This window comes from Somniosus microcephalus, chromosome 21 (genome assembly GCF_052327205.1).
Source record: "Somniosus microcephalus isolate GS21.2 chromosome 21, FLI_Smic_1.0, whole genome shotgun sequence".
Taxonomy (NCBI): domain Eukaryota; kingdom Metazoa; phylum Chordata; class Chondrichthyes; order Squaliformes; family Somniosidae; genus Somniosus; species Somniosus microcephalus.
In genome coordinates, this window is record NC_141007.1 from 45,851,241 (window position 1) to 45,878,883 (window position 27,643).

Here is a 27,643-nt window from a genome sequence, read left to right on the forward strand (position 1 = left end):
GTGTCCTCATACAAGAAACACAAGAAGTTAGCATGCAGGTGTAATGTATATACCTTTAAGTGGGGAACTATCTTTTACAGCTCATGTATACTGCAGTACCGGCAGTGACCACACCTGTATATAACCCTGAGTAGTAACCTGTACAGATCAGTTCAACTGTGAGCCACGTTGAGTAAACACCTGTTGTACCGTTTCTGCTGCAGTCTGTATCTTATTATACACGGACGTAACAGCAGGTACAACAAGCAATTCGGAAGGCAAATGGCATGTTGGCCTTTATTGCAAGGGGGATACAGTACAAGAGTAAGGAAGTCTTACTACAATTGTACAGGGCCTTGGTGAGACCACACCTGGAGTACTGTGCACAGTTTTGGTCTCATTATCTGAGAAAGGTCATACAGGAAACTCTTTGGTATCCGGCACCGACGGGACCGGCATGTTGCCGGTTGATCAAAAATTCCGGATGACGGAGAGGGTTATCTACCGAGGCTATTTTTAACAAAGAAAAATTAAAAAATCAAGAAATGTGCAGTACTGTATACAGTAATTGGGTACTCACCTACAGAATGTTGTGTTATATGAATGGCGGAAGATGCTTGATTAAGTACAGTACTGCCAGTTGAGGGTAATGCAATGCAATGACTACCAGCAGCGTGGGAGACACACAGTACCCCTGTAAAATGGCGGATCAGAAGAGACTACCAGCAGCAAGGGAAAGTCAGACTCCTGTTACAGGGGTATTGAGGCGTTCCAACCTCCGACAGCGCCAAGAAGCCGAGTAGTGGCTGTTAAGTCTGTGTGTTCCAGTTATATTTAAGGTCAATTACTGACACAGACTACAAGAATAACTTTTCAATAGGTCTTTACTATTCGGAGGTTAGGGCTGTACTACCCAGCAAATTACTACACAGCACTTATATACCGGTGTGGTCACCACCGGTATTACTGTATACAGCAGCCAGAGAAAGTAGTACATCTCTTAAGGTGGAACAGGTTTAAGTTCTCTTAAGGTGGAATAAGTTACATACACCACAATCCTCCCTTTTTAGCTTAACAGTTATATCCCCATTTAACATAACATAATAACATATATACATATACAACTTCATGTAGAAACAGTTCAAAGGTTCAGTCTCTCAGGAGGCCTCCTGATTCGAGTTGGATAACGCCTTTCAGGGGTCTCTGATTCTTGTTGCTGAGGTGACTCCTCTAGTTGGTCTCTTATGTCTTGGACATCATCATCAGGTACATTCACTGCCGAGGTAGATGCTTCAGGTTCACTAACTTCTTCCACGGTTGTCTCTGTCGTAACCATGGGTTCGACCCTTGTTCTCGATTCTACCAGTTGGTCAGCATGACGCCGTATTACATTTTTACCAACATCTACCGTGTACATCAGGGGTCCTTGTCTGGCCCGAATTGTTCCGGATTGCCATTTCTCGTTTCCATAGTCCCTGGCCAACACTGGTTGTCCTACCTCGAAACTCCGAGTGGTCTTGTTATTTATATGCTGGAACTGTTTGTTTTCAACTTCCCTCCGCACATTTGGTTTTAACAAGTCCAACCTGGACCGCAACCTCCTGTTATAAAACATCATGGCAGGACTTTGGTTTGTCACTGCATGAGCGGCGTTTCGATATGCCAGTAGAAACTTGTCCACCTTATGTTGTAGTGGAATCTGATCTTCGCTCATGGCCTTTATTGCCTTTTTGAATGTTTGTACAAATCTCTCGGCCAACCCATTTGTAGCCGGATGATATGGGGCAGAGGTATAATGTTTCACCCCATTCTTCTTTAAGAATTTTTGGAATTCTTCTGACATGAACTGTGGTCCGTTGTCGGAACATATTTGTTCTGGCAATCCGTTCCTTGCGAATATCATTCTTAACACCGCAATTGTCTTTTCTGAAGTAGTGGTAGTCATCTTGATCACTTCTGGCCATTTAGAATGTGCGTCCACCGCAATTAGAAACATGGAGTCCATGAATGGACCAGCAAAGTCAATATGTACGCGTTGCCATGGGGCTGAAGGCCATTCCCATGGATGCAGCGGTGCAATCGGAGGTGCATTTTGCACTTTTTGGCACCCTGAGCAGCTTTTCGTCAGCTCCTCTATCTGTTGGTCGATACCCGGCCACCACACATAAGCCCTAGCAAGGCTTTTCATCTTGACTCCCCCCAGATGACCTTCATGCAGTTCCTTTACAACTCTTTCCCTTAACTTAGGAGGAATAATCACTCTCGTTCCATACATCAATGTTCCTTGACAGATGGACAGCTGGTCTCGTCTTGCCGAGAATGCCAGTAACAGAGAATCACCATGTGCTGGCCATCCCTTCACTGTCACCTCGTAGACTCGGGACAGTGTCGGGTCGTTCCTGGTTTCTCTTTCAATACTTGCATTGGTGACTGGTAAACACTCGATGATGGTCGAGTGAAATAACTCAACAGGGTCAACCTTTGTTGTCTCCTCTTCTTCAGGTAGTGGCAGGCGCGACAGCCCATCAGCATTACCATGCTGCTTTGTACCTTTGAATTCTATCTGATATTGATGTGCCCCTAGGAAAAGGGACCATCTCTGGAGTCTCTGTGCTGTCATCACCGACACACCCTTCTTAGGGTTAAAAATGGATACCAACGGCTGATGGTCTGTCAGAAGTGTAAACTTTTGGCCCTGCAGGTAATGATTAAACTTCTTTACTCCCCACACAAGGCTGAGAGCCTCCCTATCTATCTGAGCATAGTTGCGCTCAGCGGAGGTCAATGATCTGGATGCGAACGCGACTGGCCTCTCCGTGCCATTTGGCAACTTGTGTGAGAGTACTGCCCCAATACCATATGGAGAAGCATCACAAGCCAAACGAATAGGCAGTGTTGGGTTGAAGTGAGCCAACACTTTCTCTGAGGTTATCAATTCCTTGCTTTTGCGAAAGGCCTTCTTACAGTCCTCGCTCCACTCCCATGGTACTCCCTTCTGCAAAAGAGCGTTCAGCGGGTGCAGTACCGTGGATAAATTTGGCAGAAACTTATGGTAATAGTTAATCAATCCTAGGAACGACCTCAACTGAGATACATTAACCGGAGCGGGAGCCTTCACAACCGCTTCGATCTTGTCAGGAGACTTATGAAGTCCCTCCTGGTCAATGACATGGCCACAGTACGAGATCCGCTTCTGAAAGAACTCACATTTCTGCCGATTAACTCGAAGTCCATATTCTTTCAATCTGATGAGCACCAGTTCCAAATTTGCGAGGTGTTCCTCGCCACCATCTCCTGTAATCAGAATATCGTCCAGGTAACATTGTGTGCCTGGAATTCCCTGTAATACCTGCTCCATGGCCCTCTGCCAAATTGCTGGACCCGATGCCACTCCAAAAACCAGTCTATTATACCGGTACAAGCCTCTATGCGTGTTGATCGTGAGGTACTGGCGTGACTCTTCCTCAACTTCCATCTGTAAGTACGCCTGCGCCAGGTCTATCTTGGTGAAGTGTTTCCCGCCCGACAATGAAGCGAAGATATCCTCAATCCGCGGAAGCGGATACTGCACCGTGTGAAGCACCGGATTAACAGTGATCTTGAAATCTCCACAGATGCGAACCTTCCCTGGTTCTCCCGGCTTGTTGCTCGAAGGACGTTTCATCACGGGAACAATGGGCGTAGCCCACTCACTCCAGTCTACCTTAGACAGTACTCCTGAACGTTCTAGCGCTTCCAGCTCCGCTTCCACAGCAGGTTGTATCACATAGGGTATCGGTCTGGCTTTGAAAAATTTTGGTTGTGCATGTTCTTCAATCTTGATGTTTGCCGTAATTCCTCTCAGTGTTCCCAGTCCCTGCTGGAACACCTCTTTAGCATCGTCCAATATTCTGGACAATCGTTTAGGTGTGACATCTGTTTCCCTGGCATCTACCGTTAGTGCTTTTAAGGAATGCCAGTCCATATTCATTTTTCTAATCCACTCCCGTCCCAGTAGTGGTAGACCTCCTTCAGGTAGCACATATAAGTCCATTCCTCAGCTTTCTTTGCCCTTGTGGACCACCTTTACCTCTATCTTTCCGATGGGGTATACTCTTTGCCCCGTGTATGTTTTCAATACAATCTCTGTATCCCGTAGGGGAATATGTGGGAATAACCTTTTGTAATCTTTCTTATTCATGACCGTCAATGCCGATCCAGTGTCCAATTCCATCTTCACTCAGACTCCTGCTATCTGAAGTGTGACCCAAATTGTCTGGAGGTCTGCTTCCTTACCAACGTTGTGTACTCTTAAGCTACCCAGTTCATTACTGCTGGCGTCTGAATCTGACGTCTGTTCGTTCGAACTGTTCTCTGTCACCTTGTGTACCTTTCTGTACTTTCCCTGCGGTGACTTTTTGTTGCTGGTCTTCTCTCCTGACCGGCATACTTTAGCTATGTGACCAAGCCTGCCACATTTTCTGCATTCCTTATTTTTGAACCAGCACTGGTTCTGATCGTGCGTTGTCTTTCCACAACGATAACATTTTACTGTACCCAAGACCATTTGATTTGTGCTGAGTTCCGGTGACCGTAGCTGCATTACCGCCGTGCCTCTCGCTGCGGCTTCGTGCGGTGCTGCCATAGCGACAGCTTTATCACGCGTCAGCTCATTCTCCTCAAGCAGTCGCTTTTGTGTCTCTTCTTTTAACAATCCACACACAAATTTATCTCTTAGCGCATCTGTTAGTCCTGTTCCAAACTGACAGTACTTTGCTAGCTTACGCAATTCAATTAAAAATTCAGCATTGCTTTCATCTTTCAGCTGTTTTCTGCTGTAAAATTTAAATCGTTCCGCTAGCATCAGCGGCGTGGGGCTTAAATGATTTTTCAGGACGGTAACAATATCCGCGAAAGTCTTATCCGCCGGTTTCTCTGGTGATAGAAGGTGTTTCAATTGCCCGTATGTCTTCGCACCCATTAAGTTTAATAAGGTTAGTGCTTTCTCCCCATCTGGTATCTTATTTGCTCTACAATAAACTTCTATGCGTTCTACATACGTGGTCCAATCTTCGATGTCGCTATCAAAAGTATTAATGTTCCCATGTTTAGGCATCATTGCAATTTTTTTTTTCCAAAATGGCGGCTTCCCGTGCTTGGCGGTCTTTCCCGCGCTCATCTTCTTCACCCGCTGGCTGCAATGGCGATTGCTGTGCTGCTGCCGGTCTCGCCTCCCCAGTTGTTAACAACTCCCCCGACGCTGCTTCTACTCCACCGCGGTTCCCGTGGGCATTCGCGCTTCCCTGCCGTCGCGCCTCGCAGCCCTTCTTGCAGCCCGGTTATGTGCACCCGCTGCGTTCGAATTCACCGCGGCTCTCGCGCCTTCAGCTGCCCCAGTCGCTGCGCCTTTCGGCCCGAATGCGGCCCGGCCCTTTTCACCGGCCGCGGTCGATTTCACCGCCCTCTTTCCTCCGTCTTCCCTCCCCTTCGCTACAGCCAACGCGGCCGACTTTCGCTGATTGGCTTACCCACCACTGTGGTAGAAGGAAGATAGCTGTCTGCCACTGATGGGGGCTTCGAGTTCAGAATTTCTCTTCTTCACTCCGGGTCCTCGATGCCTCCCGCGCGACGTGCTGTTCAGCAGGATGATGAGGGTGGATGCCTCTTCTCGACGCCCGTTCTGAGGACGAAGCTGCTGTGGATGTAAACTGCCGTAGGGTAAGATCGGACTCGTCGCCACTGTTAAGTCTGTGTGTTCCAGTTATATTTAAGGTCAATTACTGACACAGACTACAAGAATAACTTTTCAATAGGTCTTTACTATTCGGAGGTTAGGGCTGTACTACCCAGCAAATTACTACACAGCACTTATATACCGGTGTGGTCACCAGCGGTATTACCATATACAGCAGCCAGAGAAAGTAGTACATCTCTTAAGGTGGAACAGGTTTAAGTTCTCTTAAGGTGGAACAAGTTACATACACCACAGTGGCAGTTTGGAGAACTACCCCCACTGACTAACTCGGCCACTGCGGGAGACTCGGACTCGGCAACATTACCGGTTATTGAGGTGTTGTTTTCGGAGTGAGAATTTTGCTGGTTAATAGAGAATTCTGGATAGTTAGGTGCCGTTTAAACGAGAGTTTCCTGTACATGCCTTAGAGGCGGTGCAACAAATATTCACTAGATTGATCCCTGGGATGAGAGGGTTGTCCTATGAGGAGAAAATGAGCAGGTTGGGCCTGTACTCTCTGGAGTTTAGAAGAATGAGAGGTGATCTCAGTTTGCTCCAGACCTCGGTCACACCTCGTAGAGAGGTGCAGGATCAGAATGGGGTTGGTGTGACCGATAGTGTGCAGTGTAAGGGGAACCCAGATAAGAAAGGGAACGAGGATCTGCAGAAACTGATCCTATCCAACAGGTACAATGTACTTGCTACTTGTGAGGATAAGGATAAAGACTGTCGGAAAGACAGCCAGAATGAGGACCATGGCACTTTGGAGCAGGAGGCTGTCTTAAGGGAGGAGGAGGATGAGGAGAGGAAGTGTAATGTGGTAGTTGTAGGGGATTCTATAATTAGGGGGACAGATAGCATCCTTTGTAAGCAGGATCAAGAGTCCCACATGGTATGTTGCCTAACTGGTGCCAGGGTGAGGGACATCTCGAACTGGCTTGAAAGGATACTGGAGAGGGAGGGGGAGGATCCAGTCATTGTGGTCCATGTTGGGACCAACAAAATAAGGAAGAGTAGGCAAGAGGTCCTGTTTGGGGAGTACCAGAAACTAGGAGCTAAATTAAAGAACAGGACCTCAAGGGTTATAATCTCTGGATTATTACCTGAGCCACATGAAAATTGGTGTAGGGATAAGCTGATTCGGGAAGTGAACACGTGGCTAAAGGAGTGGTGTGGGAAAGAGGGGTTCCATTGCATGGGGCACTGGGACCAGTATTGGGACAGGAAGGAACTGTACCGTTGGGATGGGCTCCACCTGAACCGTTCTGGGACTAGGGTCCTAGCGGAGAGGATAAATAGGGCGTTCACTAGGACTTTAAACTAGTAAATGGGGGGATAGCTCAGGTGGAAATTGTAGTAAAAATAGTAGTTCATAAACAAACGAAAGGGAAGAGAATAGAGTAACAGTCAGAAATTGTGCTTTAGGCACTACATGTAGAGGGAAAACTAAAAGATGTAAAGTGATTAAACCAGGTGAGAGAAATAAGAAACAAGTGAGTAAAAACATTAGAGCCGAAGGACACTCTCGGGTGTGTGGCCCAAATAAGCGTTCTTTATACAAACGCACAGAGTTTAAGGAATTAATTGAATGAACTGCAGGCGCAAATTCCAATTGGAGGGTATGACATGGTAGCCATTACTGAGACATGGCTGCAAGACAGCCAGGACTGGGAACTGAATATACCAGGTTATAAGATTTACAGGAAAGATAGGGGAAATGGCTGAGAGGGAGGAGTAGCCTTAGTGATTAAAGATGAAATCACTTCAATGATAAGAGAGGATATAACGAGAAGTAAGCAGGCAGTGGAATTTAAGGTGATACAGAACCAGTTTATACCCCTGAGAGACAAGAGCGCTACTTGCCAAAAAAAACAGCCATGGACAAAGAAAGAGGTAAAGGGACAGCGTAAAACCACCCCCACAACAGCAACAACAACTTGTATTTATATAGCTCCTTTAATGTAGTAAAACGTCCCAAGGCGCTGCACAGGAGTATTAAAAGACAAAAAGAATTGGCACCGAGCCACATAAGGAGAAATTAGGGCAGGTGACCAAAAGCTTGGTCAAAGAGGTAGGTTTTAAGGAGTGTCTTAAAGGAGGAAAGAGAGGTAGAGAGGCGGAGAGGTTTAGGCAGAGAATTCTAGAGCTTAGGGCCTAGGCAACAGAAGGCACAGTCACCAATGGTTGAGTGATTATAATCAGGGATGCTCAAGAGGGCAGTATTAGAGGCGCGCAGATATCTCGGGGGGGGGGCGGTTGTGGGGCTGGAGGAGAATATAGAGATAGGGAGGGGCGAGGCCATGGAGGGATTTGAAAACAAGGATGAGAAGTTTGAAATCAAGGCGTTGCTTAACCGGGAGCCAATGTAGGTCAGCAAGCACAGGGGCGATGGGTGAATGGGACTTGGTGCAAGTTAGAGCACGGGCAGCCGAGTTTTGGATCACCTCAAGTTCACATAGGGTAGAATGTGGGAGGCCAGCCAGGAGTGCATTGGAATAGTCAAGTCTAGAGGTAACAAAGGAATGGATGAGAGTTTCAGCAGTGGATATGTTGAGGCAGGGGTTGAGACGGGCGATGTTATGGAGGTGGAAATAGGCAGTCTTAGTTATGCTGCGGATATGTGGTCGGAAGCTAATTTCAGGGTCCAATATGACACCAAGGTTGTGAACAGTGTGGTTCAGCCTCAGACAGAGGTTAGGGAGAGGGATGGAGTCAGTGGCTAGGGAACGGAGTTTGTGGCAGGGACCGAAAACAATGGCTTCGGTCTTCCCAATATTTAATTGGAGAAAATTTCTGCTCATCCAGAACTGGATGTTGAACAAGCAGTCTGACAATTTAGAGACTGTGGTGGGGTCGAGAGAAGTGGTAGTGAGGTAGAGCTGGGTGTCATCAGCGTACATGTGGAAACTGATGCTGTGTTTTCGGATGATGTTGCCAAGGGGCAACATGGAGATGAGAAATATGAGGGGGCCAAGGATAGATCCATGAGGGACACCAGAGGTAACGATGCGGGAGCGGGAAGAGAAGCTGTTGCAGGTGATTCTCTGGCTATGATTAGATAGATAAGAATGGAACCAGGCGAGTGCAGTCCCACCCAGCTGGACGGTGTTGGAGAGGCGTTGGAGAAGGATGGAGTGGTCAAATGTGTCAAAGACTGCAGACAAGTCAAGACGGACGAAGAGGGATAGTTTACCTTTGTCACAGTCACAAAGGATATCATTTGTGACTTTGATGAGAGCTGTTTCAGTACTGTGGCAAGGGTGGAAACCTGATTAGAGGGATTCAAACATGGAATTGCTGGAAAGATGGGCACGGATTTGGGAGGTGACAACACGTTCAGGGACTTTGGAGAGGAAAGAGAGGTTGGAGATGGGGCAGTAGTTTGCAAGGGTGGTAGGGTCAAGGGTTGTTTTTTTGAAGAGAGGGGTGATGACAGCAGATTTGAGGGAGAGGGGGACAGTACCTGAGGAGAGGGAACTGTTAACAATGTCAGCTGACATGGGAGCCAGAAAAGAAAGTTGGGTGGCCAGCAGTTTGGTGGGAATAGGATCAAGCGAGCAGGAAGTGTGTCTCATGGACAAGATGAGCGTGGAGAGTTCATGAGGGGAGATCAGAGAAAAACTGGAGCAAGATGTAAGTTCAAGGCTTGGGCAGGGGGGAACCTTAGAGGAAATAAAACTAAAAGAAAACACATAAAGAAATGCAAAAAATAGCACAGATCCTGGCGAATGGGAAAGATACAAAGAACAGCAAAGGCTCACAAAACAGATAGTAAGAGCTACAAAAGGGGAGTATGAAAAGAAACTTGCAAGTGATATCAAAATCAACACTTTTTTACAATTAAGGTAAAAGAGGGTAGTCAGGAGCAATAGTGGCTCCTTAAAAACTGAAAGCGAAATGGCGGACATGTTGAATAATTACTTTGCGTCAGTATTTACAGTAGAGGAAGAGGACAGCATGCCGGAAATCCCAAGGCAACTAATATTGAATCAGGGACAGGGACTCAATAAAATTAATGTAAGTAAAATAACAGTAATGAAGAAAATAATGGCACTAAGAGTGACAAATCCCCAGGACCAGATGGTTTCCATCCCAGGGTTTTAAAGGAAGTAGTTGAGCACATTGCAGATGTCCTAACTATAATCTTCCAAAGTTCTAATGCGGTGGGAAATTTAAAGCACAAATTTCTCCCAGGTCGCTCGCAGTGGCTGGAAGAACCATGCCTCATTCCGAGGGACTCCTGGGCAATCCGGGAGGGTTGGCAACCATATGACGGCTGAACCCTCTGCATTTCCTTGTCCTCTCTTTGTGGTTGTGTGCAGCATTGGCCTGTAAGTAGAACACAGTAAGGAACACATTACTAACTCCCCAAGCAGGCCAAATAGTATCTTTGATCCCAGGTCACCTCCCTCTCGAGAGTTAGACTTTGTAAATGAACTAGCATGGTGTTTCTGCAGGTAATGCACTATGCAAGAAGAAATTGGAATTGCTATGTGTAAGGTATTACTGTAACCCCAGTGCTATTGTGTCCTCCACCTTCTGTTATGTGCAAGAGCGCAGCAAAAAAGATTCAATGTTTTCTGCATGCTCTCTCTCTGAAGGCGCAGAAGAAAATTATTTCCATTTGGCTTATGTCTTACATAGGCGAAGAGCAAGCCTGCTTGCAAAGGGCACTTATGTTGACACTTCTGATACTGGAAAGCTACTTTCTCATTTGCTCACAGATATGACACACCTGCATTCATTTTCTCTGCCACTTCCCTCCGTGCAGCTTGTACTTGCGTCTTCACAGGAGGGTGGCCTTCTGATTCAAAAAGAGCTACCCTACCTTGCTACACTGCTGCAGCAGGAATTTCAAATCATCTTCAGTGAAGGGGGTAGTTTTGCCTACATTGCTTTTAGCAGCCATACCTCACACAGCAGATGGTTTGTTTGCAGAGCCAAACATTGTCTCCCTTTTAAGGGGCAGCAGCAGCCGTTTAAGAACTGCTAGCTGACTGGATTTTGCTCATGCCCTGATTGTCTGCATATACTTTCCATTTGCAGGGAGCCTATTTTAGTGAAGTGGAGGAACTGTCCCTTGCAATATTCAGCGAGGCCAGCCCTCCTTGCTGCTGATGTGGGCACTTCCATGTCAGGAGAAAGCTGATTTTGATGGTCTCAAACAATTGGAGCTTATTTTTGAAGTGCCTCTCAGTAAATACAGCAGTTCCACTCACTGAGATCTTACTCCTGATTCCAGATATGAGCTTCATATAAACAAGGTATAATATAGAAACGTTGCCACTAATAAAATATAAAAACAGACTGGTCATTTTTCCCCCAAAAATGTACCTTTAAAATTAGAAATGCAAAAACAGGAGTGTTCCTGCTCTTCATTCAGGCCTATTTATGTATAGCTTCACGCCAGCTTAAAAGCTTTGTGGCCGAACATTGCTGCCACCTGCAGCTTGCTCAGCATCATTTGCAGCTCAGAACACAATGACAAATGTAATAGGTTGGCTATCGTGTCTACTACTGTACCTAACCCATGATTATTTTAGGGTGAAGTGCGACCAATCATTTGAAGGATCATTTCCCCTTCTCAGTTTAAAGCAAGAACATAACTGAGTTAGCATGAGGGTGAGTATGAACCATGATTTAAAATAATAAAAAATTATATATATGTTAGGATTAATCCTTTAAAATTTTCCAAAATAATTTAATGTTTTGCTGTAATGAGAAGATTTTTTATTGGATAACATATAATAAAAGATAATATTTTACATAAAATATGAATGAGTATTTCAGATTTTTTTCCTTTTGAAATGTTTGCCGTGAACATTTATGGCATCCTGTTTTCTTGTATTTTTCAGAATTTTAGCATAATTCGTAATGTAGAAAACACACAGTACCTGTATAGGTAAGAACATATTGAGTTAAAATACAAAGTGAATTAATGTACAAAAGGAACACCCCCAGAACACTAGGTGATGCTGTAGCACTATTTTTGCATCACGATAATGTGGTATCTCATGGTTTGTGAAAGAAATAAAGCAGCTATGATAGAGAGGCTGATGCATTCTAGCTATCCTGGTTGGATTGTGATCTGTCAGTCAGCCTCTTATCCCCAACCCTAATCATTTGTCCAAAGGGTTGAATGCCGAGGTTGTTGGTGGCTGCTTGTATTAGATCTGGCGGCTGTGCAAAAATCAGCATGATTCTCACCCCGGGGGACTCTGAGGATGCCCTGCCTAAGTGTGTCAATGCAATAGTCATATGGCTCTGAATAGCAGCAAGCTCTGATCATGAGACGAGGCAACCTTCAAGCAACTAAGGTGCTTTCTACCTGCAGTCTCCTTGACTCTTGTTTAGCTGTTAATTTGGGGCTATCTTCGGCATCTTGTATTCATCACTACTTCCTGAAAAAGTCACCATAAAGCTAGAAGCAGCATCACTTCAGCTTGAACAACGACTCACACTGGAGCTGGGAAACCTGGCAGATTGGTTTTAAATCCAGCAAATCAAAAGTTGTGGAAGGATTTTATTTGCTTTGACCTGAAAAATCTCCCGGTGTCTTCTAAATCTGTACTATAAACAAAGTCTGATATTGAAAAATTAAATCATTTGACATTAGACAAGTTTATATTAGAAGATAATATTTATGTTTCTCAGACAGAAAGATGTTTTTGCTTTCAAAAAATTCTACAAATTCAGATGGTAAAATAATGGTGAGAAGGTTCCTTGTAACCTTAAGGCCTTTCAGGTAAGTTTATCTTCAAGTTTTTTTCAATTACATCTGTGAAATTATTTTGCATTATTTACAGATGATTGATGTAACTTGTGTGGAACTCTGTCTACAATGTTTGTGTAAAGCAAAACTTGCACTTTACTCTCATTGCAACAGCTGGTGTTCTGTATTGCACTGTTATGAATCGTGGTTTACGTTTTTCATTTTATAAAAAGGAAACATCTCTATAATAGTAAACCCTCCAGTGCTTAGTTCAGTGGTGCTCTGAGATCACCCTGAACTGAATGTGCTTTCTATTGAGTGTTGAAATGAGGTTTGAGACAAGTCCAAGAAAGCCAGACGAGATCTTCTTCTCCATATGTTTTTCTTTCATAGAAAGTTACATTTAAAACATAAAGGGTGAGCTGTGGAGTTTTGGCTGGAGGGCAGGGGGAGGGGGAGCAGGAGCTGGGCAGCTGGCTAGTCACATTGGGATCACTCACCTTCCCGCTATGGGGTGCTGCTTGTCTTTCACAACACATTCTGTAGTGATTGGTCTTGTTTCTGTGGGCTATTTCTGGGGGTGATGGTGTTAAGCACAGGTCCAGGAAGCCGGTGGGGGGGGGGGGCGGGCGGCGAGTTGCTTGAAGTTTGTCCAGTTCCATTCAAAAAAAGCAACACAAATCTCTAAAATATCAGCGTATGAAATGCCATGTAAATATGTAAACTGATAGTGTTTCATAAATCTGTATTAAAGCTGAATTTAAAAAAGGATATGTTTTAAAATATTGTTAATAATTACATTATTATTGATTTCAATTATTAATAGGAATAAGCCAGAACTGTTACTTAAATTGATCAACTTTGCAAAGGATTAAATTGCTCCCTGATTGCAAATTCACACCATTATGCTTGGGGAAAGTATTGGAAAAGAATGCCCTAGAGTGTGATTTTTAATATTTAATAGACATTTCTGTTATTGTATGTCAATATGAAATACAAGATGACATGTTTAACAATATTTAAATGGTTTATAAAATGGAATGTGTTTCATTGTTGACAAATGTGCAGGAATAATCCTGCCTGACTCATGCTGTTAATGCTAGAAATTGAGAATTGTGGATGGGGGAATTCATTGTTTTCAGGGAAAATATTTTTAATAAGAGAAATGTAAAAATGAGAAAGAGCTGCTGCACCTTTTCCTGGCTTACAGTTTCAGGTACTCAATACCTACATGTTCTTCAAGAACTGGACTTGATCTTATTTCATTGACAACATGTGGTACGGTGACAAAAGTAATAGGATCACTGTTATATCTGTTACTATGCCTACCCTAGGATGACTCTGGTATATCTCAGAATAAGTAATTTGGGGATGTGCTTCCACACAATCTCTGTCATGTTTTAAATTATTCACCCACTTCACCTCCTGCCAGAAAACCAACAATGAAATGAAGGGTTAGGCTAGAATGAAACTAAGCGCAAGTGTTGATTGAACAAAAGGGTATTGTTCCTTTAAGCCTTGTAACTAAAATTTAAAAAAAAATTATTTTCTTAAAACCTATTACAAATAACAGTTGTGATCCCAGATATGCCATGTAAATCTTTAAGATTCATTATATGTGCATAGTCAGCAGAAGTTCAATATCTGTTACTCTTTTCTTAGTACATAAGGAAAATGGAAGGGAACAGTATGCTATTCAGGCAGTATATCTATGTTATTGCATCCGATTATTTACTAATTTTCAGTTGGAATGAAGTATGTATTACATTTAAACAAATATTCAAAGGCTGCAAGTTAATAAAACAAAATTGTAAATCACCATAACACGTATACATACAACCAGTCATACAACACTGTATTTTCAGTAATCACAGACAATGGTGAACCATAAGACCTGACATTATATTTTAGTGTGACATGCTTTCTGCTTGGTTCTAGGATATTTGTGGCTGGGATTGGATTCTTCACCCTCTGTTTTATAATGACCTCCCTTGGCGGACAGTTTTCAGGCAAGAGACTGGGAGACTCACCCTTTGGCATCAGACAATTAGGCATCAAATCTGAAGGTAAATGCAGATTTATGCTAAATGCCACTACAGATTAATTTATTCAATGCTATCCATTTATGATAAAGTTCAAGGATTTGGGGCACCAACTAGATTTTAAATTTGTGTAAGGCTAGAGTGGTTGAAAGCTAAAAATAGTTTTAGTGTCTGACATGGACCTTTTATTTCTAATTGCAAGCCATATTATAACTTTTTTAGGCTGGTGTCTCACATGTCGCAGCTGTAGTGCATTCAGTAGTATTCAATTGCACTGCTACTTTTGCATTGATGTGCACCCAATCCACTTCGCATCAGTGTGAAAGTAGCTGCATAAGTGCCCCCTTATACCCATCTGTTAATTAATTGCCTTAAGGATTGGGTATGAGATACCCAATCCCATGTACTTTCTTCAGTATGCTGATCCAATATCTTCAGCCATGGAAACAGTTTCATTATTGGTAGTGGTGCATATAGACCAATCAATAGGCTGCACGATATTAAAGCCTATGGCCCGGATTTTGTGATGGTAATGATGATGAAACTGTCAGCGTTTGCCGTCATTACTCCTCTGAAAGTGACAGCAAGCTCTAGAATCAGCGCATGCGTAGATAAACGCAGAAACCTAGAAGTTGCTGTCAGTGATTCTACGCTTCTCCACAGGTTGTGCTGTGGAACTCCCAGAGTTGGCAATCAATTCAAATCACAGTTCCTGGCGAAAAGTTTCCATATTACGCTGGAATATTGCTGTTAAACCCCCCGAAAAAGTTGAGCCTTGTTGAAAGAGGTTAACTTGGCTTTTAACAGCGTATTGACTGCTGAACAACCGTTCTGGCCCTGAAAAACTAATTTTTTATTTGTGGAAATTTTTCCATTAATATGATTAAGAATTACATGGTTTTAAAATAATAATTTTTAAAAGAAGTTTGTTTATGATATTTAAACTTCTACCATAATCCTATGTGTATGTCCCAATCTTTATTTCGCTCTCTGTAAAATTTATAAAAAGTAATTTAGAATTTTTGCATTTTACTTCCTGGTTTGCTGCCTGTGAGAATTCATCAATGTGATTGGCTGCTCAGCCTGCTTGATGACATCACTGTTGCTGGACGTTGGAGATTCGCTTGATTTGGCAAAATTCTGAGCCAATATGATATTCAGTTGAACCTGACCACAACAGGTTGACTTTTTGACCTAGTGTTGTGCTTACGCCTCTGCTGAAACTCTATTTTGCAGTTCAAATTGTATTTCAATTGCAGCCTGTCGTCACTGGGAACATTTTCCAAATTTCCAATGCTCTTAGTTTTGCCTGTCCAAGTTTACCACTGACATTTTAGATGTTGGGTGCTGGTCTATGGTTATATTGATGTCATGCACTCTGACATCATGATAAATTATGCACAGGTTTGATGGATGCTTTTTATAATAATGTTTGAGAAATCAAACCCTCTTTCATTTTATCTGTAACCATGCCATTGCTATGGGCTATCCCAATTTTCCTGACCAATTTTGCTATTATTTGCATTTGGCCTTACTTCCATTGTTGTATCTCTCAGTGCCTGAAAAAAACCCAGAGTGAAGCCTCAGCATAAAATCTGAACACCAATATCATCAGGAAATTATATCAGTGTTTCAAGACTTAATCTAATCCTCAGGATTCAAATGATGGTTGCAAGCTAGTTGAACTTTGTTCTCACTGTTTATGAAGTTATTTGATCACTCGACTAGATGTCTGCCTTATAATAACTCACACTATTTATTATTCTCTGTATTACCAGCAGCACGAAGGAATAAGAAGCTTTAGGTTTACCGTTACTGCCAAAGCATAAACTGTGCTAGTGGCAACCATTGTTGAGGAAATTTATGAAATCAAATGCTACAACATCAAAATTGATGTGACAGCCAAAGGGGAATTTATATGATTTTTCTAACATAAGAATACTTAAGCAGTAGGAATGTTTTTTCTAAAAATATGAGGAATTATACCAATCTGTATCATTAACTGTCATGTACATCCCGTAAGTATAACTCTTCCTGTTGTACATTCCATTTCCAGCACTTTTTCAGTCCCGCTATTTCCTCATATCTGCCTGTCATTCTCAAAAATATATCTATTAATTAATTGCACTTACCTTTGATTGAGTTCTCCTCAGTCCAGTCCAAAGTAGATGGTATCTTGTTGCTGTTCTTCACAATGTCGCCCACCTGAGGACTGTCAAATTGGGTCTCTCGCTTGATGTAAAATCCTGCCACCTCTCCCACTCCTGAGTCCCCTCCATCTTGGGTGCCAGTGTACTTCCCTTTGTTCCTTTTTCCTGTTGTCTCCTGTCCTTTCTTGTCACTTCCACTCCCTGGCCTCAGCGCCACTGTCTTTCCTTCTGCTCTCACTCTAAGGCCGCGATTTTGCCAACGCTCAGAGGGGGTGGAGTTCGGAGGCGGTTCAGCTGTTAAAGTTGCAATGATTGACGGCGGGTTGGTTTCAAGAGTGTCGGGTCTGCAATTTCACAACAGATCCGACACCAAGCGGCGGGTAAGGGATTCAAGGCACTTAACTCCTTGTTAAGTGCTTGTTAACTGCTAATTTGACAGCCTTTTCCTATTTTCCAAAATTTTCAACGGTTTTCACGACGTTCGGATATCACGCCAGGTAAGTGTGTCGGGAGGACCAATGAGCTGGATACTTCACAGCTGCAAATGCAGTCTAAAAGCTGCACTCTCTAAGGTATCCCATAATAGACTGATGAACAAGGTCAGAGAATGCGGAGTCAGGGGACAAGTAGCAGAATGGATTGCTGGCTGGCTTCAGGACAGAAAGCAGAGAGTGGGAGTAAAAGGTAGCTATTCACAGTGGCAGGAGATGGGTAGTGGTGTTCCACAAGGATCAGTGCTGGGACCACTGTTGTTCACAATTTACATTAATGATTTAGACTTAGGAATCAAAAACACAATTTCTAAATTTGCGGATGACACCAAATTGGGGAGGATAGTCAATACTGAGGAGGACAGCAACAAGTTACAGGAGGACATTAATAAACTTGCAGAATGGGCATATAATTGGCAAATGAAGTTCAACACAGATAAATGTGAGGTATTACATTTTGGTAGGAAGAATAGGGAGGTCACTTATCACTTGGAGGGTGCGAGTCTAGGTGGGGTAAAGGAACAAAGGGATCTCTGAGTACAAATACACAAATCACTAAAAGTTGCGACACAGGTTAGCAAGGCCATAAAAAAAGCAAACCAAGCACTAGGGTTTATTTCTAGAGGGATAGAATTGAAATGTAGGGCAGTTGTGCTAAACCTGTATCGAACCTTGGTTAGGCCACACTGCGTACAGTTCTGGTCGCCATATTATACAAAGAATATAGAGGCACAGGAAAGGGTGCAGAGAAAATTTACAAGGATGATACCAGAAATGTGAGGGTATACATATCAGGAAAGGATGAACAGGCTGGGTCTCTTTTCTCTTGAAAAAAGGCCGAGGGGTGACCTAATAGAGTTCTTTAAAATTATGAAAGATTTTGATAGAGTGGATAGAGAGAGAATGTTTCCACCTGTGGGGAAGAGCATAACTGGAGGCCATCAATATAAGATAGTCACCAAGAAATCCAATAGGGAATTCAGAGGTAACTTCTTTACCCAAATAGTGAGAATGTGGAACTCGCTACCACCGGGAGTGGTCATAGAGTCATAGAGTCATGGAGTTTTACAGCACAGAAAGAGGCCCTTCGGCCCATCGTGTCCGCGCCGCCCATCCATCCCTGTCCAGTCTAATCCCATTTTCCAGCATTTGGTCCATAGCCTTGTATGCAATGGCATTTCAAGTGCTCATCCAAATGCTTCTTGAATGTTGTGAGGGTTCCTGCCTCTACCACCCTTTCAGGCATTGAGTTCCACATTCCAACCACCCTCTGGGTGAAAAAGTTCCTCCTCAAATCCCCTCTAAATCTCCTGCCCCTTATCCTGAATCTATGCCCCCTTGTTATTGACCCCCCTACTAAGGGGAAAAGTTCCTCTTTATCTACCCTATCTATGCCCCTCATCATTTTGTGCACCTCAATCAGGTCCCCCCTCAGCCTTCTTTGCTCCAAGGAAAACAACCCCAGCCTGTCCAACCTCTCTTCATAGCTGAGGCGCTCCATCCCAGGTAACATCCTGGTGAATCTTCTCTGCACCCTCTCCAAAGCAATCACATCCTTCCTATAGTGAGGCGACCAGAACTGCACACAGTACTCCAGCTGTGGCCTCACCAGCGTTTTGTACAGCTCCATCATAACCTCCCTGCTCTTATATTCCATGCCTCGGCTAATGAAGGCAAGTATCCCATATGCCTTTTTAACCACCTTATCTACCTGTTCCGCTGCCTTCAGGGATCTATGTACATGTACACCAAGGTCCCTCTGACCCTCTGTACTTCCTAGGGTCCTACCACTCATTGTGTATTCCCTTACCTTATTTGTCCGTCCAAAATGCATCACCTCGCACTTTTCAGGGTTAAATTCCATTTGCCACTTTTCCGCCCATCTGACCAACCCGTTTATATCGTCCTGTAGCCTGAGGCTTTCCTCCTCGCAATTTACCACCCCACCAATTTTCGTGTCGTCTGCGAACTTACTGATCATACCTTTTACATTCTCATCCAAGTCATTTATGTAGATCACAAACAACAAGGGACCCAGCACCGATCCCTGAGGTACCCCACTGGACACAGGCTTCCAGTCACAAAAGCAACCTTCGACCATCACCCTCTGCCTCCTGCCACTCAGCCAGTTTAGGATCCAACGCACCAAGGCACCCTGGATCCCATGGGCTCTTACCTTCTTGACCAGTCTCCTATGCGGGACTTTGTCAAAAGCTTTACTGAAGTCCATGTAAACCACATCCACAGCATTTCCCTCATCCACCCCCCTAGTCACCCCCTCGAAAAATTCAATCAGATTTGTCAGACATGATTTACCCTTGACAAAGCCATGCTGACTATCCCCGATTAATCCTTGCAAATAGTCTGGATGCATTTAAGGGGAGGCTGGACAAGCATATGAAGGAGAAGGGAATAGAGGGTTATGCTGATAGATTTAGATGAGGAAAGATGGGAGGAGGCTCGTGTGGAGCATAAACGCTGGCATGGACTGGTTGAGCCGAATGGCCTGTTTCTGTGTCGTATGTCTTATGTAATTATGTAATCTCACATGTGCTCAATTTCAACTGTCAGAGATTGCTGATTTCACGATTTGGGAGACACATTCTGTCTTGAGGCTGTAAGTGTATGGTGTTAACTCTATATCCACTGTCACCTGCATTGCTGGACATAAATGACGCCCCCACCCTTCACTGTGCCACCTCAAATTGTGAGCACACATATGGTAATGATGTCAAACATTCATACCACATTAATTTATTCCAACAGAATAAAAGAACAGAAACTTAACATTGAATTCTATCAGAACACCCTTGTGATTATTTATGTGCAGCTTTCTCTTAGGTGTGCTTCTATGTGGTGCTACCCTTGTGGCTTCAGCAGATGTACAGCCTGCTCACTTCCCTGCTGCACCCGCTCAGATGCCATTGGCAGTCATCCTCTGGGTTTTGGAGCCTGTGAATGCCCCGCCAAGGTCAGCTCCTCCTGCGGCTGCACAGGGACAGACTCGGCCATCACTTGGTGCTCATCTGGGGCTCTGACCGAGGGGTTGGCAAGGGGATGGAAGTTGGAGCGCTTGGAGAGGAGCCCCCGCTTGGAGAGGAGCCCCCACTTGCATGTCGCCTCCCACCATCATCCCTTTTATGGGCCACCTGCACTTCTCTACTAGCAAGTAGCTGGAGAGCACCTTGCTGCACATCAGTGGCGCCATGAGGACCTGTCTCTGTATTGACAGTCCTCATAACGGGGATGTCCATGGACCTCTGGTTCCTCACCACGATAGATGCCCATCTATCCTCCATAGCTGACCATCTATCTAGAAGAGTCACCATGTTGGTTTGAGTCTGGCGATTTATGTCCTCCATGGAGGTTGCCGTCCTTTCCATGGCGGTACCTACATTCGCCATTGTGTGCACCACAGCATTACTCGTGTTTGAGATGGACTCCTCCATTCTTTGCATACTCGCTGTCACCGTGGTTTCAAACCCAGTCAGAGCCTCCTGCACTTGTTCCTGAAACTCCAGCACCGCTCTCTTTTTGGATGGCCCCCGAAGCTCAAAGTCTACATGCAGCTGAGCAGTGCTAGGAGAGCCCTGCAGCCTCTGCTGAGGACTCTCCACTGCTGTCCCTGTCTCCACCATCTGCTCTTGCTCACTTGTGAGCTGTGATACACCAGGTGACAACACTACTCTATCTCGCAAACGACCCACTGAGGTGTGCATCTCTGCGCTGGTGCTGGGTGTGCTCATTTCTGCTGACTCTGCTTCCTCAGAGGATGAGGATGCAGCATCCCCTGAGGAGTCCTCCAGCTCTTCCTCCTGGACAGTAGGGAGGGAGGCTCTTGATGGTCCTGTGGGAGAGTAAAGACAGGAGTTAGACATGTGATATGTAGATTGCAGACACATCCCATTGTGCACATGATGAGCATTCAATTTCTATTGACATCAGGTCCCATATGTGTCACTCGTGAAAGCCAAATAAAATGGATGGAGATGCATTCTGTCACCAGGTTGTTCCACTGATCCCGCAATGTCGAGAGCTGCCTCCTCAGCGTGGGTGAGCTGTGAGAAGGATGGTGGTGCTCCTCCTGCTGTGTCCCTCTCCCTCTTATTGTGGCTTCTCTTTTCCTGCTATGAAGGAAAGAAGTGGAGTTTCAGTGAGAGTGATGGAATGAGTGTAAAGAATGGATGCGATAGATGTTTAGAGGGAGACTGTGATGGAGTGGGTTCCCATTACCAAGTTCCCTCCTTTTGAGTTGTTAGTTGTTCTCATTGCATAATCTTGAGGGTGGGTGTGAGGGGTGCATAGTTAGATGGGGAAGTGATTCTGTACATAGGGAGAGAGGGATGGGGGATGGTGCAAGGGATGTTGGGTTGAGTCAGGATGTGCAGGAGTAGGGTTAGCAATGCAGAGTGATGGGGATGTGATGACAGGCAAAGCAGAATTAAGGTAAGTGAGCTTTTATACTTACTTTTCCAGAGAGCAGGAGATCTTTGAACCTTTTCCTGCATTGGACCCAGGTGCATTTGAACACGGACCTGGCACTGACCTCCTCAGCTATTCACAGCCAGGCTGCTTTTATCTGCTGAGGAGGTTTCCTTCTTCCATCACCTGGATAAAGGACTTTCCGACATCCTCTGACTCCCTCCGCAAGAACATGGAGGGATTCTTCGTTAAAGCGGGGAGCTGCCTTTTGTCTCTCTGCAGACACCGTGGAGAGCAGCAGCAGTCAGGAGCACCAGAAACGACGTGAGATCTAATTGTGAAATGACCCCCTTAAATACACTGGCTGTAAACGCGTCAGCAGAGCAGCTCAGCAGACCCGTACCTTGTGATCAGGGCGGGTAACGCACACGTCGGGCTTAACGAGCCCAATTAACACAAAATTGTGTCAGCAGGCCGGCTGGTGCCAGCAGCGGGACCAGAACCCGCTGACTAACGTTCCTGACGCCAACCCGCCTCCAAGCAGAAAATCACGGCCTAAGAGAAAGTTTATAGCCTGGCTATGACTAGGAAACTGGTTTTAAGCTGCTTATCATGAAATGATACAGCACAGAGGAGATCATTCAGCCCATCCTGTCTGTGCCGGCTCTTTGGTAGAGCTATCCAATTAATCCCACTCCCCTGCTCTTTCCCCATAGCCCTGTAATTATTTTCCCTTCAAGTGTGTATCCCATTCTCTTTTGAATGTTATTATTGAATCTGCTTCCACCACCCTTTCAGGCAGTGCATTCCAAATCACAACAACTCGCTGTGTAAAAAAATGTCTTCTCATGTCAACTCTGGTTCTTTTGCCAATCACCTTAAATCTGTGTCCTCTGGTTACCGACCCTTCTGCCACTGGAAACAGTTTCTCCTTATTTAGTCTATGAAAACCGTTCATGATTTTGAACACCTCTATCAAATCTCCTCTAGGAAACCCATCTTAGTTATTTAAATTGCATAGTATATTTTTACTATAATTACTGACATACAGGCGGCAATTACAGTATAAGTGCACTAAGCGCTTTAAATAATGACGACAGGCTTCTCAGCTCAGTGTTGGGAAAGCATTATTCAAAAACTTCCTGTGTGGGGGAAATTGTGAAGTTGTATAGGCTTTATTCCTCTTTACCTCAGAAATATTACCAGACCACCCAAACGCTACCACATCACAGCCGCCCCCACCCTATAGTTCCTCACCTAACCATCCTCAATCCTCAGACCCCAGGACTTGCAATCCCTCCCCAGTGCAACCACTCCCTCCCATTCCCACACTCCATGACCATCTCCATTAAAGGTCTCAAGTGGCAACATGCCTCTCAGTAGTCATGTGCTCATATAATGTTTTGATGAGAGTTGATCCTTTACCCTCTGAGCCACTAAACTTTATGCATGGTTTTGTTTTCTCTTGAACATTTTTCTCATTACAAGCAGTGCTATCGCTAATTTTATTTTATTCTATAATTACCTGGCACTAGAAGATATTCTTTAATATTCTAACTCATGGTGACATTAATCAGAATACAATAACCTGCATGTTCAAGGGTATATTACAACCACAGCTTCAAAAATATACTTAAGATATTGCTTGTGCGGGAAATTAAAGTTTTTAGCTATACATTACAAAATGAGGACAACTAAGTGAATAACCGGGCGGAAACTGTTAAGAGCAGAAAATCTAGTGTGCGCATTTTCATATTGTCCATTGAAAATAGAAGTAATAGTGTTAGGACAAAAGCCAGAACCAAATTATGTAAAAGTAACATAACCCCTATTATTGGCCTAGAAGCTTGATTTTAAGATGAAGAGACAAAGCTTTTCTATAATATTTAGTGCAGATACTTTTTCCACTCATTGTTACACTACTTAAAATTTGAGAGAAAAAATAATATGTAGACTGAAATATTAAAGAGTGACAAAGAAAATAACAGCCTACAATTTCCACATACCCTGGCAACAGAGTGGAAGTGTACTGGGATGGAACTTCTGCCTTCTGCTTTGGCATCGCCAGGACCCCGTTCCAAATTACCGGCAAGAGGCCAATTGAATAATTGGTGCAGGTGACCTGGACCTGCAGAGCTGCAACAGAGGCACTCGCCCTGCTGTGTTGCTGGAAACTCGGAGCTCTGAGGCGAGGAGGAGGGAACATGAGGCCCTAATCAGGCCGAAGATTTATATTAGCCAAAAAACTGTACTTACCCCTTCATTCCATAGCCTAAAGCTCCAGAATGCATGTAAAAATATTTAAGTAAAAGCTTTGTGTGATTTCACAGCTTTTGCACTGGGATTGCGCTTTTTGTGATCAATGCCTATTTTGAAAGGATTCAAGATGTAATTCTGTTTCAGGCCAATCCCATAGGCGAGTCTATACTCCCTATGCTTCAAAGAATGTTTTTGCTTGCCCACACATCTGGGTAAATTAGTAGTATGACCAAGAATTGAACAGACAACCCTTTTCACTTTACTGTTACAGGAAACTTTCGATTAACCGCCCCCTAAATAACCGGAACGTTCTATCCACCGGCAAAATTCAGGAGTCGGTTCAGATAACTTTTATTACTTTTATTACTTTTTTTACTCCATTTGTTGCTGTGCAAGGGTATAGCTGAAGCTGTTGCTAAGCTACAGAGACGCTTGCAACTTGTGCCGATTGTTTTGAAGCTGTAGGGTTTGTTGCTTTATACGGAGCTCTGAGCTCCGTATCTTTTACTATAGCGTTCGGTTATCCGGAATTGTTGATGAACCGGCAACACGTCGGTCCCGTCCGTGCCGGATACCAGAAAGTTTCCTGTACCTAGATCTGTTTCTGTTTACTGTTTATTTTCACATGTCCTCACGTGATCTTTCTTGTCTTTGGAAGGTGGCAGAATAACACTGGCTTTAAGTGCTTTATTTACATTTTTGAAATTATTCAACAGTAGACAGCTACATCCCTTTAAATTTTCCCAGCAGCCCTTCTGCTACAAAATCCCACAGTATTATTTTCTGTCACCTTCGACAGCTTTCATGAGTCCTCAGCGACAGACACAAGCTAGGTGGGAGTGCACACGGTAATGAGTCAATTCAGAATATAATGTTAGGTTGGACCTATTCTGTTGTGCGAGTGGTCCGCTCACAGTGATCCAGGTCCGCTGATTTTGCACCAGTTTTAGAAAATCAGCCCTATTACTGAGCTAAGAAACACTTAAACTGATGTTTTGAAGGTGTTCAAAATCTGTGTTTAATAAGAGGTGCTTTCAAACTGAGGCTGACCCTTTAAAAAGAACTTAGGGTATTGTGACATCTTTTCAGTATGTTTGTCAGGTATATCACAGTCAAGTGCCTGTTTGTTTATCTGTATTACATGTTATTTACAGCACAGAAACAGGCCATGTACCTCTGTTTTAATCTGTAATAACAATGCAGCAACTATATTCACAGCTCTCCCGCACTATAGTTTATTTAATTTTCTCACTGTGAATTCTATATTGTATTGAAGCCGCCTCTTCACTAATTTTAAAATGTTCCTTTTGGATGTGTCTCCTCGTACCTTACAGCAGAATCCTTTCTGTTTCCTCTAATTCACACACATTCCAGTGCTTTCTGATTTTTCTGTATCTTCTTGTATACCTGCAGCTGAATCATTCCTGGCTTTTTGTCTTTCTCTTACCCTTCTGGAACCAAACCCTTCCTGATCTCTCTGTTTTTGCCCCCACCCCACAGACCTGACCTTCCAAATCTCTTTGCCTCCTCTTGCTCACAATATTTAATTGGAGGATTGCTGTTTGTAACTATTTTAACTTGGCTGCAAATGTAGCTGACATGGGAGGCAAGGTGTCTAGCCTCTGATTATGCATGTCATTTACAATTTACTGGGGCAAAATACAAATCTCCCTGGACTCTCCCTTAGCCACACCCATAGCTGAATCTCCTGGTTTCTTTTCCTTCTCGTCCCTCTCGCCAAATTTTCTACCTTTTCTTGCCTGCTTGCAATTATATTCCTCCTGCACTCTGGGTTTTCTCTTCAAGTCTGCAAAACAATAATAAAGCAGCACTAAAGGGACAAAGGGAATACAGAGAAGCTGACAGACACTATTCTGTGCTAATTATCAACACAAAAGCAGGCCTAGTTATAGCATTACCTTTTTATAGCTATATAGTCAGTTATATTCTGTTCCTTTGATCTTCCAGTTCCAGATGTTTGGCATTGATAGGTTGCGGGAGCAATCGAGAGCCAGCTATCAGCAGCGTTGTAACCAGAATAGCATTAGACTGAAAAGTGTTATAATAAATAGGAAAGGTATAATTTTCCTTTTATATTTACCTTTAAAGATGACCTAAATTAAACTTGCATTTTTTGAAAATCTACATTAATAACAGTAGACCTTTTTATGGTCATTATTAAGAGCTGATTCCATAATGTTGTGCTTGGGGAGTGGCATCTTGCTCTCAGTGTATGTGCAGCATGGAAACGAGCAAGTGTGCACAGGTCTCATTATAGTCCTTAAATTTATGTAAATATATTTAAATATGTGCCACAATCAATTCCCTGTCTTTTCCCATAGGCACACTCTTTGTGCGCTGCTCGCCTTTTTAAAACAAACATTGGGTGGCTTCTGCTGTTTACTGCAGAATGCCCATTCTTAAAGCTGGGACTGACTGGTTTTCGGAAGGTTGTTTATTAACTGATGTTTCCGGGTTGAAATACTGCTGCTTCTGCATTATTGCTTCTGCAATATTTTTCTCTGCTGTTTGCTGCTGATTTGAAATACAGGACTCCTTTTGCACAGACTTCCAGCCGCAACGTTGCTGCTGCTCCCCACCAGCTTTCCCCCTCAGCTGTAATACACTGCTCAGGATGGGCATAACATTGGGTCTTGCCAACAGCTGTCATGGATTTTGAGTAATTAAAGGAGTTCAGGCGGATGGAAGAATGGCAGGTGGACTTGTGTCTCAGGTGTCTGGGGTCCACTCAGATTCAGCCTAGAAATTACATTTACCGACCCAGATACACCTACTTGGCCATGTGTGAGAAGTCCAGCATGCCTACATGCCAATGTCTGAGCAGACCTACCTTCACCAACTCTCCATGAGAGAGAGTTGTGCCATCTGCTGGAACTTGTCCTGTAGATGTAACCTTGCACAGGGACAGTTTTGCCTGGCATACCTACTTGCCAATGACGTAGACAACTGCCTTAATTATCTACAGAACAGAGCTTTGTTAGCTGCAGCAAGGATACTGCAAGAAACTTGTAAAATAGGGATGACAGTGCCAATAAATAGGTAAAATCACCACTGCCTTCAATTGTTTAGCCTATGGCTCATTCCTGGTTAGTAACAACAACAATATTTAACAAAGAAATAAAGAAATGTCCTAAGGTGCTTCACAGATGTGTGTAAAATGGCTTATGCGTTGGTCAGCATGGACAGCATTTTACTTCCTTTCTCAGGGTAGCAGGATATACATACCCAATGTTACCACATTGATGCTGTTCCCAAAGTGCAGGGGTCACTAATGGCTGCCACATGTCCAGCCATGAAGCCCTTGAAAGGTGTGAGTATGGAAATACATTTGCATATTCAAAGTGTGATGCCAGAGGGCGATGAAGAAGAATTATGTGCTGGCGTACTCTTAATTTAATATATAAATAGGTAGATGATATTTGAGCCATTCACTGTCAGTTGCCCTAGGGAAACTTTTAAGATCTGATGGAAACTTGAAGTATGCCATTTGAGGTGTCACAAAGACTTATGGTGTGACAGATGGAGCTAGATGCAAAATTGATAATTAACATTAAAAAAATTACATGGAAATGACTGCTAATGCTTCCCTGCCAGGGCTGCTATTGAGAATGTGGGTGGGCTGAGGGGAGTGCAGCTGTGAGTGTTAGTCTACCTCCAACTTGACTTGGCTTCTCAGGTAGTATAAAGCAACTAACAGAAGTGATAGATTATGTTCTAATGCTGAGACAGGGTGGAGTGACATAGTAATGGAAGGAGAGCTACAATAATCATATAAAATTGATCTTAAAAACAATCCTTAAGCATCAATGAGGGTACAATAATATTACAGTTTAACAATTAGAAATAGCATTGAG

General features: G+C 43.7%; 1 protein-coding gene across 1 annotated transcript in view; it reads left to right on the forward strand.

Annotated features, from left to right (window-relative positions):
• The first annotated feature begins 11,786 nt into the window (after positions 1 to 11,786).
• mgat5b (alpha-1,6-mannosylglycoprotein 6-beta-N-acetylglucosaminyltransferase B) overlaps positions 11,787 to 27,643 on the forward strand; it is a 1,090,939-nt gene continuing 1,075,082 nt past the window's right edge. The window contains exons 1-2 of the mRNA XM_085963547.1: positions 11,787 to 12,437; positions 14,343 to 14,470. Of these exons, the coding sequence (XP_085819673.1) occupies positions 12,355 to 12,437; positions 14,343 to 14,470 (211 nt within the window). The 5' untranslated portion in view covers positions 11,787 to 12,354. The remainder of the gene's footprint in view (positions 12,438 to 14,342; positions 14,471 to 27,643) is intronic.